Source organism: Haliotis cracherodii, unplaced genomic scaffold (assembly GCF_022045235.1).
Source record: "Haliotis cracherodii isolate W230 unplaced genomic scaffold, xgHalCrac1.p SCAF_11, whole genome shotgun sequence".
NCBI lineage: Eukaryota > Metazoa > Mollusca > Gastropoda > Lepetellida > Haliotidae > Haliotis > Haliotis cracherodii.
The window spans coordinates 35340467-35353540 of NW_027266266.1; the positions used below are offsets into that span (position 1 = coordinate 35340467).

The following is a 13074-nucleotide window of genomic DNA, read 5'->3' on the forward strand; positions in this document are numbered from 1 at the left end:
AGGGGTAGCTGTTGGTCTGCCACAAGTACTATGATACATATGTGCATGTCTCAGCTAAGAATCCTGGTATCGACTTGTCACATTGACTTCTTAATAGTCTTATGAGCAACACGTGTGTCCATGGGAGGGTAGTCAATTTCATCGCCATGACTTGCACATGCTCAACATGTGTACACCCTCTCTACCTGTAACAAACCAAATATGTTAGCCCAACTTCTGTGCAGTGCCTACTTGTCTCAAACGCGTTTTGTGATTTGGTTCAACTTATCCTGGATTACTAGTAGTTGATATAGATCTATTTAGGAAAGTCATCATGTAGCTTGGTAACAAAAGCACTAAATGTTTGACAACAATTAACAGAGTGTTCATCATTTTGATTGGATTCTGTTTGAAAAAATATAAATGAAGTTTTCTTTTCTATTTGTTTATTTGAATGGCACATTTCGGGTGAGTCATCGACACACATTAATTTCCTGATTTGCTGTATATTTGACATGATCTTCTTCTGTGCACCATAGAACTTGTCTGAGTTGCTTGCAGCTCCAGCAACACATCAGTACAGCTGCAGTATGTTTCATCCTTTGTGAGCCCGGATCAATTTTAGTACATATGTCCTCAGATTCAGCTGGAGAAGATTCGGCAGGCAGAGAATGAAGTGAGGTGGCAACATGAAGAAGATGTTGAAGATTGCAATAACTGTAAACAAAATTTCAGTGTCACTCGCAGGAAGGTAAACACCTTTACGTTTGGAGTCATTGAAAAATATATTAATAAGCATTTTCTCAATAGAGGCTTTTGTGGGGAGACATGCACCTTTGTCATAGACCTAAACCTCTTGATAGGCATTATGAAGTTAGTAGTTTATGGAGATAAATGTTTTATTGACATCACTTTCCTTGACATTTAGCTGACATTATAACTGAAATGTTCTATTGTTCAAAGCACTGTTCATTCAACTCACTCAAGCACTCACTCATTCACTCCTGTCCCTTCTGTTGCAGCATCACTGTCGGCACTGTGGAAAGATATTTTGTAACGAGTGTACATCCAAGACAGTGCACAGCGGGCCCAACTTCAAACCTTCCAAAGTATGTGATGTCTGTCATACAATACTGGTGAAAGATGCCACGCCCTACTTCAGCACAGAACCCCCGGCGACACCCGACTAGGGACATGTTTTAGCCTGTCTTACTTGATGTGGAGAAGTCCATTGCTCTATCAGAGTCCCAACTGTACCATTACATTGTCTTACAGGATAGGGGCCACTGGTGGCCCAGTCGCCTAAGGCACCACATTGGCCATGCAGAGTTGCCTCCCTTAGCCATGCTAGAATGTGATCATTGTGGGTTTGAATCACAGATTTGCCCAGATTATGATTCTTGTCAGCACTATGCCTGTGCAGGTGGGTTTCTCCAAAGTGATAAACTTCTAAGATTTGAATCACTTTGGCCTTGCCTACCACATCAAGCTGTTACTCAGAGCAGTCTTATACCAAACTCATGCACTCACTCCTACGGGATAGGATGAACAGGGATACACAGAGATATACCTTCTAAAAATCTAGCAGACTTTGGGGTCCGCTGCTGACATGGATACCCTTACCCCAATAATCTAGCAGACTTTGGGGTCCGCTGCTGAGACAGGGATAGACCTTACCTCAAGAATAGAGCAGACTTTGGGGTAAGCGGCTGAGCCAGGGATAGACCTTACCCCAATAATCTAGCAGACTTTGGGGTCGGAGGCTGAGACTTGGATAGACCTTACCCCAATAATCTAGTTCACTTTGGGGCCAGTGGCTGAGACAGGGATAGACCTTACCCCAATAATCTAGTTCACTTTGGGGTCAGCGGCTGAGACAGGGATAGACCTTACCTCAAGAATAGAGCAGACTTTGGGGTAAGCGGCTGAGCCAGGGATAGACCTTACCCCAATAATCTAGCAGACTTTGGGGTCGGAGGCTGAGACTTGGATAGACCTTACCCCAATAATCTAGTTCACTTTGGGGCCAGTGGCTGAGACAGGGATAGACCTTACCCCAATAATCTAGCAGACTTTGGGGTCGGAGGCTGAGACTGGGATAGACCTTACCCCAATAATCTAGCAGACTTTGGGGTCGGGGGCTGAGACTTGGATAGACCTTACCCCAATAATCTAGTTCACTTTGGGGTCAGCGGCTGAGACAGGGATAGACCTTACCTCAAGAATAGAGCAGACTTTGGGGTAAGCGGCTGAGCCAGGGATAGACCTTACCCCAATAATCTAGCAGACTTTGGGGTCGGAGGCTGAGACTTGGATAGACCTTACCCCAATAATCTAGTTCACTTTGGGGCCAGTGGCTGAGACAGGGATAGACCTTACCCCAATAATCTAGCAGACTTTGGGGTCGGAGGCTGAGACTGGGATAGACCTTACGCCAATAATCTAGCAGACTTTGGGGTCGGGGGCTGAGACTTGGATAGACCTTACCCCAATAATCTAGTTCACTTTGGGGTCGGAGGCTGAGACTGGGATAGACCTTACCCCAATAATCTAGCAGACTTTGGGGTCGGGGGCTGAGGGGCATTAACAGGAGAAGTCTCAGTGTAATAGACATCTTTGGCGAGAATGTCTTTTTTGAATATTTTGACATGTTTCCACTGTTTGAGCATGTGGTTATCCATTGGAGTTTTTGTTACTTTTGAGTGTAGGACACTGGTACATCTTGCCAAAGATCCAAGTTCTATTCTTTGAGTACTTATGCTTGAAGACTGTTGACTGCAGTTCCATCTTAGTAAGTAAAGCCTCTAATAATGAAAGATATAATCTGACATAACAGAAGTCGAATGTCTGTAAGCTGTGTGTCTAGCAGACCTACCCTGAATATGGTGACCAGACCCCCTCCTGTGTCTGCAACAAGCTTCAGATCAGACATTGTGAACCTGGTGCCTCCTTGTAGCAGTGTGTGTATGAATATGTGTTTACAGGCAGGCTGTACAATATGTGAAGCATTCTCAAGGGTGAAATCTTGCTGGCCAAGATGGTAGGACCTTAAATGGCAAATAACATTTTCATGATTTGTCTATAACTGACATTTGCTTAACAAGTTATGAAGAACAGTTATGCCAGCTCTGTGCAAGTGGGTCCCCAGTACCCCCCTTGTCCTGTGATCTGACAACATGGCAAGCACTGACTGGATTGTGCTCATGCTATCAACTGCTGGTTAGTCTGGTCCAGACTTGATGACAAAGTCCAAGGTGATAAAGCTGTAATACTTCACATGCATCAACACTGGTGGACTCTCTACCAGCTCCTACAGTAATGGCTCTCAACTTTGTCCAGTCTCAGAACCAGCTGTCTGTGTTGGTCAGTCCAAGAAAATGTTATACTGACCCTGATATGACCTTGTACTCTCCACCTACTGTGATCTGTTATTTGTGTATATTTGTGTAAATAGCCCTCGCTCCTGTACATGCTCTGTGCACTTTTGTATATGGTCAGCTGTTGTTGTGATCGAGAACCATACTTGCCGTTCAGTCAATGTAACCATCTAGTCATTGTGGGTACTTCATGGGTTTGTGCAATCCTCCATCACCCTTGAACATGTTCCACCAATAAACCAAGCCACCGCCTTCTTCCAGCAACATGGAGATCAGCTAAGATACCAAGACCAGAGTACTCTTCAATATCAAGCAATGGTAGGCTTCACGCAAAATTCCATGAGGGCTCATTTGACTTCCTGGTGAGTTGTACATTGACCTGAAGTAGAAATGCATCACTAGGACACTGCGCATCTGTATTCAGTTGTGATGGAGGACTGTGATGTTTGTAAACCTGTATTGACAATGCATCCAAGACAGAGGAAATGTTTCTTAGATATCACACTTTTAGTCCATAATGGCACATAGCGTCTTCATCTGTCAAACATTTCAGTGATTATTTGTCCTTCAAATATTAAAGTTGTTTGATCAGATTTTGAAAATGTGATACACGTGTTAAGTTGTATCTGAGTGAAGACAGTAAGTCATAATGTAGACTTGTAACGTAGAGTTTCTTGTAGAGTAGTAGAGGTCACTCATTCATCGTAGTTTGAGCGGTTTTCATAACTTGATTTATGGATTGGTTTCTGATCTAAAATACGAAATAGATACCTAGTGAGTTGCCTCCCTTGCTATGTCACGATTTTGAAGTTTATTCACTTACTAAAGTTTGTTATCAGAGTAGGAAGAAAAATATCTGTTCATAAATCTTTATTCCACATATGTGAAACTGTGAGGTCAACAGATCCACAAACCAAGCAACTAGAAAACCTGCCATAGTTACATTGGTGCAATTTGATTTTGTTGATTTTGAAAGTTTGGTGCTTAACATACCCTTCTGTGACCAGATGCTGTAAGTATTGTCTACTATCTCATCAGTGGCTAATCACATTGTGCTCTGTATACATTTGGTGATATTCTGGAATATTGTATCAGAGTTTAGTAAATTAGACAGCACATGCTCATCAACACAATGTTCATCTTAGTTCAGAAGTGATTCTTTATTACATGTCCAAACAGAAAGGAAGGTTTGTGTGAGGTTGTGGCTGTCTGCCTGTCGACTGTCAACAGTCATTTTAAACATTTTGACATCCATGAAGAATACAGAAGGGATCAAACTGTGATTGGAAAATAATTGATCAAAGAAATGGTGTGATGAAAGTTTATATTACAAGTTTCACTTTAATCCTGATCGATGTAGCGGCCATATTGAAAATGCTATGATTTACTTTGATCACTGATGTGTTGATTGATTATTCATTGGTTGAAGTTTGATTTTTTTTCCTTTTATATGTGTTCAGTATTATTAGAGAGAATTCCCCCAATTACTTGTTCATAACTTCATAACTTTTTTCTAAGCCAAGGATTTTGTAGCCTTAATATGTAATGACATCAATGTAGAACTTCACAAAATCTTGTGTGACTGGATTTATGCTTTGTAGATTGTGTTCCCCTAGCCATACCAGGAGCCACTAAAGATGGTTTAGTTTAATCGTGAATGTGAACCTTCGACTTCCACTTGCGTCAGTGTCCATGATTGTGGTTTTCACCAGCAATGCATAACATTTGAAAATCCCGGTTACAAATAGTCTTCAGCAACCCATGCTTGCCGTAAAAGGCAACAATCTGGATCAGGTGGTCAGACACACTGACCTGGTTGATGCATGTCATCGTATCCCAGTTGAGTAGATTGATGCTCATGATGTCAATCACTGGAATGTCTGGTCCACACTTAATTATTTACAGACCGCCGTCAACAAACACACAAACAAAAGCCTATCATTTGACTTTCTTTCCTCACTAAGCTGAGATGTAATACAACTTTTGAAGCACTGTTAGGCCAAACACACTCTCTCCTTCACTCCCTCCCACCTATTATGTCCTTTGAATAAAGGCTTTTCTGCAGCTAGTTTAACCCTATTTGTTATGATAAGATGAATCTGAAGTCAACAAGTTATGATGTAATGTCTTGTTTCAAAGGTAGCATTATGTGTTACAACTGATGCAGGTTTTTCACAGTTTCTGATTAAAGTAGTTAGTTTCTTCATCATTTATTTCTTTTTAATATTTTACAAATATTTGTTAACAGAAAAAATGAAACGTGAAAACATGGTCAGGGTTGATTTGGGGTAAATTTCCTGAATAAATTAATGAAACAGTGAATTTATTAAAGAAGATTATTTTGCAGTGAAACAGTATTTGTAAATGTATTTGGTGGTACATTGCTCATTTTTACAGGGGTAGGGGTTCCAGAGGATTTTGATGCACTAATGTACTGAAAATAATGACCCGCCCCTAATGCTTGTCATATTTTCTATTTTTGGAAGCCCTTCCCATGTCATTGTGCATTTTATTTCATGACCTTCCCTGAATAGAAAAAATGCAAAGTACTTAAATTACAACATGTTTTATTTATGCAATGTTCATTTTTTGATGACCCTCCACAAATATGTGTACTATATTTGGTGACCCTCCCCAGATTCCCTCTGACCCACCAACCCCAGTAGTAAATGGCCCTCAGTAGAGAAAAGAACACTTTTTTATCTGGCTCAAACATATTGACCCATCTCTTTTCCATTTGTAATGACTGTAGTTGGTAGTGTGTTAAACAGAATAAGTGTCAGCAATGTGTTTACAGGTGCACAAACCATCAAATATTCTTCAAGGTACAGGCATTTTTATGTCATATTTTCTTTCAAGAACTTTATGGTTCATGCGTGGCAGGGCTGTAGGGTGGTGAAGTTAAAACGAATGTTATGAGAACAATAATGTGTTTTACATCTATGTATATTTTGGGTTCGTGAGTGTTTTCAGTTCTGTTTTTGCCAACTACTCAATCAGGTTGTAAATGTCTGAAGTGGGTCGGCAGTGAATGGGGGATGTATGAGTAGCTTCAGTATTATTTATTTCTGTACATACTAGATAGACTTCAACCTTCTCATGGATGTATACAAGAATATGCTACGTTTGTACAATACTTTGGACAGAATTTGATATATGTATGGGAACTACGTAACTATGCTTATACACCTGGCATGTGGATGTCTTCACACCTGGCCTGTGCATGTCTTCACACCTGGCAAGCAGATGTCTTTACACCTGGCCTGTGGATGTCTTCACACCTGGCCTGTGGATGTCTTCACACCTGGCATGGGGATGTCTTCACACCTGGCCTGTGCACGTCTTCACACCTGGCCTGTGGATGTCTTCACACCTGACCTGTGCATGTCTTCACACCTGGCAAGCAGATGTCTTCACACCTGGCCTGTGGATATCTTCACACCTGGCAAGCAGATGTCTTCAAACCTGGCATGTGGATGTCTTCACACCTGGCCTGTGCATGTCTTCACACCTGGCCTGTGGATGTCTTCACACCTGGCAAGCAGATGTCTTCACACCTGGCAAGCAGATGTCTTCACACCTGGCATGGGGATGTCTTCACACCTGGCATGCCGATGGTGTATTGTATTGTTGATGCATAATGCTTTTGATAAGTTAGTGTTCCATCATTCGTTTATTGTTTCAAGTAACTATTTGTTATCCTCAACAATATAACTCCTTAAGTCTGCTTTCTGTCGTGTTCAGTTCCAGGATGTGACACTCTACTAAAGCACTACATGGTGTAGAAAGCTTCAATGAAACACAAGCATTCATTCCATTAACTGTAACTATGGTAACATGCATTCTAAATCCAAAACTTTTTTTTTTCAAATTGTTTTTGTTTAAAGAAACAAAACAGAACCAAGATTTTATTTGACCTACCTGTCAGGTAAACAGATTTGAATGTGTTTATTGCTGCAGTTTGAATACTACACCTACAATGAGGCCCTGCCCAGGGCCCGGCAGGAATCAGGGGACTTCTGCCAAGGTTAGGACAAGGACTGGTTCACTTTCATTCTTCATTCAGATTGGGGGGCAGTCGGGTAGCCTAGTGATTAAAGCGTTCACTCATCACGACGAAGACCCGGGTTCGATTCCCAACATGGATACAATGTGTGAAGCCCATATCTGGTGTCCCCCCGCCGTGATATTGCTGGAATATTGCTAAAAGCGGCGTAAAACCATACTCACTCACTCACTCACTCACTCATTCAGATTGGGCGGTGGGGTAGCCTTCGCTCGTCATGCTGAAAACCTGGGTTCGATTCCCTGCATGGTTACACTGTGTGAAGCCCATTTCTGGTGTCCCAAGCCGTGATATTGCTGGAATATTGCTAAAAGCGGTGTAAAACCATGCCGACTCACTCATTCACTTCAAACAGAGGAGTTTCACCAACATCTAAGATCTGTACAACATTGACCTTTTCCTATACTGATATGCTATGACTAGTCTTCACTCCATCTGTCTAGAACTGATAAAACGGATAAATGCTTTCTTACTTTGCAAAGAGTTCTGATAATTAACCACAAAATTGCATTCCCAATACGGAAGAGAGTATGTTTTTTTGTTTAGCACTGCAGGAAGAGCTGAACTCCTGTACAGTTTCACATATTCCCTATACATCGGCTTACTTCCTCATCACTCATGCTTCTAAAAGGTATTGGATCAATGGCTATAGTTGAATACTATTAGGTGGTTGAAAGGGTTTTACTTGATGGTCTTTACAGGAAATAAACACTCTTCCCTTGTCAGTTGAGGGGTCCTGGTGTATCAGAATGTTCGCATCAAGTTCAAAATGAGCATTGTGAATAATATTTCATTTTGATGTATTTGTTAGAAGAGGATATGTGTCACCAAATTGTATAAGGCGATGCATTTTGCTATGCAGAGTTGCATCCCTTTGCTACGTCAGAAACCTATGATCATGGTTTCAAATCCCAGACTGGACTGGAGCTTTTCTAGGTTTCTGTCAGTCCTATACCTTTGATTTCAGCTCAGTGCATCACCTTCCTCCCACATGAAGCTGACATGCCATGATAAAACTGAAATCCTGTTCAGGTCAAACTTGCTCACTCACTCTTAGTAAATTATTGATTTGAAGTGAGGTCTGAGTGTTAAGTGGTGGTGGTAACCTACCTGGTAAATTCGCTGCACTGTGGTCTTGCCATGAGTTGGCTGATGGATCTGTCTGTTATTGGTTGGATTCCATCATGATCCTTGGTTTGCCAGCACCACACCCATGACCAAGTGGTAAACGTCTCTGACCTGTGTCTGTTTGGACCTTATGCCCACATTAATCTGACAGCGATATAACTATTCACAACATTTGTGTCAAACCAGTCTTACTCACATAGGGTGCAATTTTAACAAGAAAAATTTGCTTTTGCCAAACTATTTTATCTTATGTCATTCCTATCAACATTACTGACTTAATTGCAAAAATAAGCATCTCTGCTTTGACTGAAATATGATGTGATCATTACTATCTAATGTCTGTCTACAACACTAGCCGCCTGGAAGGCCCACATCCCGTTTCAGCTTCTGCTCCAGTTCACCTATTGTACAACCAGGGTTATGTTTCACATGTGCCTTAACCTCTATGAAGAGTTAGGGGTAATCTTGTAAGAACATGTGACCTCCAAAGAGAAGAAGTGCAAAACAGATCTTACCTATTTGCTGTGTGTGGTACACTTGCCCCACTGAGGAGAGAAATGGACATGGTGATGTCACTGATGCCACTGGGTCCAGGGCATTTATCACGGCAGAATGGAGATATGATACACTCCAAAATCAAGGATTTTCTCAAAGTGATGTCAAACCTCACTGACTGAACAAAGTGACATGTTGAACATAGCCCTGGTAGCCATGCTGTGGGGTGTGATCATGGCCCCTTTCTAGTAGTGATGTTATCATTGATGTTAGATATACATGTACTGCATTTATTTATAATTTATTTCTTCATGGACAATTGTTGTTTTAGCCACCTTGCTTTCTGAAGTCTTTCAATTCAACATGCAATGTTGATTTTATGAACTTGTTGACAATAACATATTGCAGTGACTGTGTTTGCCACACAAAGTTCACTTTTACTAGTTGTCCCTATCATCCCTATGTTGAGGAAATAGCAAGATTGTCATGTACAGGTACAAATGTAGTCTCTCAATTCTGTGGACAAATAGCAGTTGTAGAGAAAGTAATGATTTGAGTAGCTCTCTGTTCTGCTACGTGTTCTTGACACTGTTAGTGTGACCATCAACCTGTGTTTGAATATCACACCATGGTCTGTGAATAAAACTATTACAATCTCTATGTGTTTGCCAGCTTCTTTGTTAGAGACCAGTCAATGATTGGAAACAGATGAAATTGAGTTTGGTGACCTACACACTGTAACCTGTGATTGGTCAGTAACTTTTGTATGTACAAATTATCTTCTGCAATCTTTATGAGACCCCAGTATCTGTCTGAAGAGAAATATTCACCAACTTCTAACTTTGGAAACCGTTTAGGTATATGTTGTTGAAATAATCTTCAAAAAAAGTATTATCAGCACAAACTTGTTTTAAAACAATATGAGAAATGTTGGTTTAAATTTATTCGCAGTTTTACATATTAAACCATCTTCACCAACAGCAACACCTTCTGGTGGCTGAAAGAATCAACACCTGTTGGGTGATAATGTCAACATCTCCCATGTGATAACATCAACACCTACTGGTGGCTGAAAACATCAACACCTGTTGGGTGACAATGTCAACACCTCCCATGTGATAACATCAACACCTAATGCTCGGTGATAACATCGACACCTGCTGGGTGATAATATAAACACATGTTGGGTAAAAATGCCAACTGCTGTCAGGTGATAACATCAACACCAATTTTCATATGATAACACTGACACCTGCAGATAACCTTTAACATCAACTGTCATGATCACATAGACACCTTCAGCTAACATTGACACTGTCATATGATCACATAGACACCTTCAGCTAACATTGACACTGTCATATGACATCAACACCTGCAGATAACAACAACACTAAATGTCATTGCAGGACATCAACTCAAATACTTTTGAAGGTCTCTCATGACCTCTCGTGGGGAATGGAAAAATGGGTCTTAGCCTTACGAAGCGAACACTTTAACCACTTAGCTACTCCACACTGTCAAAGGACATCGAAGTACCAATGCAGCTAACAGATGGTAGAGCATGGGTGGCCCAGTTATCTGAGGCACTGCAATTCACTGTGCAGAGTTGCATCCCTTGGTCATACCAGAAACCTTTGGTCCTGGGTTCGAATCTCGTTTGGCCCGATTATGTTTCTAGGTTTGTCAGTACAATACTGGTGCTCGTGGGTTTCACCAAAGTGGTAAACGTATGAGACCTGCGTCACTTTGGGCTTTTCTTCCACATTAAGCTGACAGGTCGTTATATAACTGGAATACTGTTCAAAGCAGCCATAAAACCCAATTCAATCTCTGACTGATGGTGCAACTATGCTGTTCAAGGCTACTCTCATCATCTGACTCAAGACTTGTCAGGGTTGGGATTGTTTATCTCCCACCATCGCGCTTGTGGGTTTTACCAATCAGATCAACCAGGTACATTGCCCTGGGCTTTGCTCACGTAGGTCAGACCCCACAAAAATGCAAAGGCTTTAACCCAAACTCACTCACCAATCAGTTTAGGGCACAGGCACTGGGTGAACATTGTGACTAGCACTAGCAACCATGCATGGGACTTTATCTTTCTCACAATGCGCGTGGTTATGAAATGAATTAATCATCATCAACATTTACAGCAGAGTGTATGAAAGGGACTGGTCATGTATCATCAGGAGAGGAGAAAAATTAAAGTGTGTGCGTGCGTAAGTGCATGCATGCGGGTCGTCCACTCAAAGATTCCTGCTTTTCACATGGTGTGCCATGGCGTGAGATGGGTAGGGATTCGGGAATTAAGGCCGTAAGTGCAGCAGACGCAACGACAATTCAGCTGTCCTATTGTCATTACGTGAAGCGTTCAGTACACCTCACATGTCTTTGTTAGTCCCATAGATGTGCGCTGATGTAACCCCTTCAGGGAGACTCGAGACACGTGCACATGAATTAGGTACTGTGTTGAAACTTGTTATTGTTTTCTGGCACCATCGAATATCCAGGATCTCCTTTCTATTGTGACATATATTCTATAGCCATTCGCTACGATTGCTTCTTTTTGAGCACACGATTCGAATGACCCGCGAAGATCCGGGTTAGAACAGATCTTCAGCAACCCATGCTTGTCGAAATAGGCGGCTATGCTTGTCGATGCGGGATAGGGTGGTCGGGTTCGCTGACCTGGTTGATGCATGTCATCGTTCCCAATTGCGTGGATCAATCTCATGATGTCAATCACTGGATTGTCTGGTCCAGACTCGATTAGTTACATACCGCTGTCATATAGCTGGAATACTGCTCAGTGTGGCGTTAAACAACAAACAAAGCAGTGTTAAACCCATCTCACTCACTCACGCACTCATTGCAAGTTCACCCCGCTGGTCTTTATTCCGGTGGGGTAGTCTAGTGGTTAAAGCGTTCACTCATCACGCCGAAGACCAGGGTTAGATTCCCCACATGGGTACCATGCGTGAAGCCGATTTGTAGTGTCCCCCCACCGTGATATTGCTGGCATATTTCTAAAAGCAGCATAAAACTATACTCACTCACTCACTCATTATTCATATCTCAACCATCATAGTTGGCCTGTTCGCATACACCCAAAATATCATTCTGAACGAATACATACATATAATGTTGAGATGTGTTTGTGTGCAATATTTCCAGCCTGTGTTTGGTAGACAAGGCTGGGAACACATGATAGCATATCATTTTACTGTGTCTAAAACTAAGTGATCCCTTATTTATTTCCATCAATATATTTCTTATATACATATATATTTATACACTTGTATACTGACTTCAGATGTCATTAAATTACCAGCAAATCTGCAGACATACGAAGGTATATTTAATTGATTTAATTGACAAATATGCACGCATGTGTAGTTAGTTATATGTGCACTCATGCGTAATATGAAAGTTAATGGGTTACGGAGTTAGTTAATGTTGTTTTATGCCACGGTCAGTAATATAACAACTATAAGACAGCGACCAACTGAGCCACACGAACTTGTAGGGACTAGTTCCACATAGTGGTGACCTGTCCCACTCAACCAAGGTATAGACAGGCCTGTTTGTCACTGTCCCACTCAACCAAGGTATAGACAGGCTTGTCTGTCACTGTCCCACTCAACCAAGGTATAGACAGGCCTGTTTGCCACTGTCCCACTCAACCAAGGTATAGACAGGTCTGTTTGTCACTGTCCCACTCAACCAAGGTATAGACAGGCCTGTCTGTCACTGTCCTACTCAACCAAGGTATAGACAGGTCTGTTTGTCACTGTCCCACTCAACCAAGGTATAGACAGGCCTGTTTGCCACTGTCCCACTCAACCAAGGTATAGACAGGCCTGTTTGTCACTGTCCCACTCAACCAAGGTATAGACAGGTCTGTTTGTCACTGTCCTACTCAACCAAGGTATAGACAGGCCTGTCTGTCACTGTCCTACTCAACCAAGGTATAGACAGGTCTGTTTGTCACTGTCCCACTCAACCAAGGTATAGACAGGCCTGTTT

At 41.7% G+C, this 13074-nt stretch overlaps 1 protein-coding gene across 2 annotated transcripts in view; it reads left to right on the top strand.

Annotated features, from left to right (window-relative positions):
- Positions 1-9676, top strand: part of LOC139456440 (rab GTPase-binding effector protein 1-like) — a 43473-nt gene extending 33797 nt beyond the window's left edge. For both annotated transcript variants that reach the window (XM_071238148.1, XM_071238149.1), the window contains exons 21-22: positions 620-730; positions 1002-9676. In XM_071238148.1, the coding sequence (XP_071094249.1) occupies positions 620-730; positions 1002-1169 (279 nt within the window). In that variant the 3' untranslated portion in view covers positions 1170-9676. The remainder of the gene's footprint in view (positions 1-619; positions 731-1001) is intronic.
- Positions 9677-13074: the final 3398 nt, after the last annotated feature.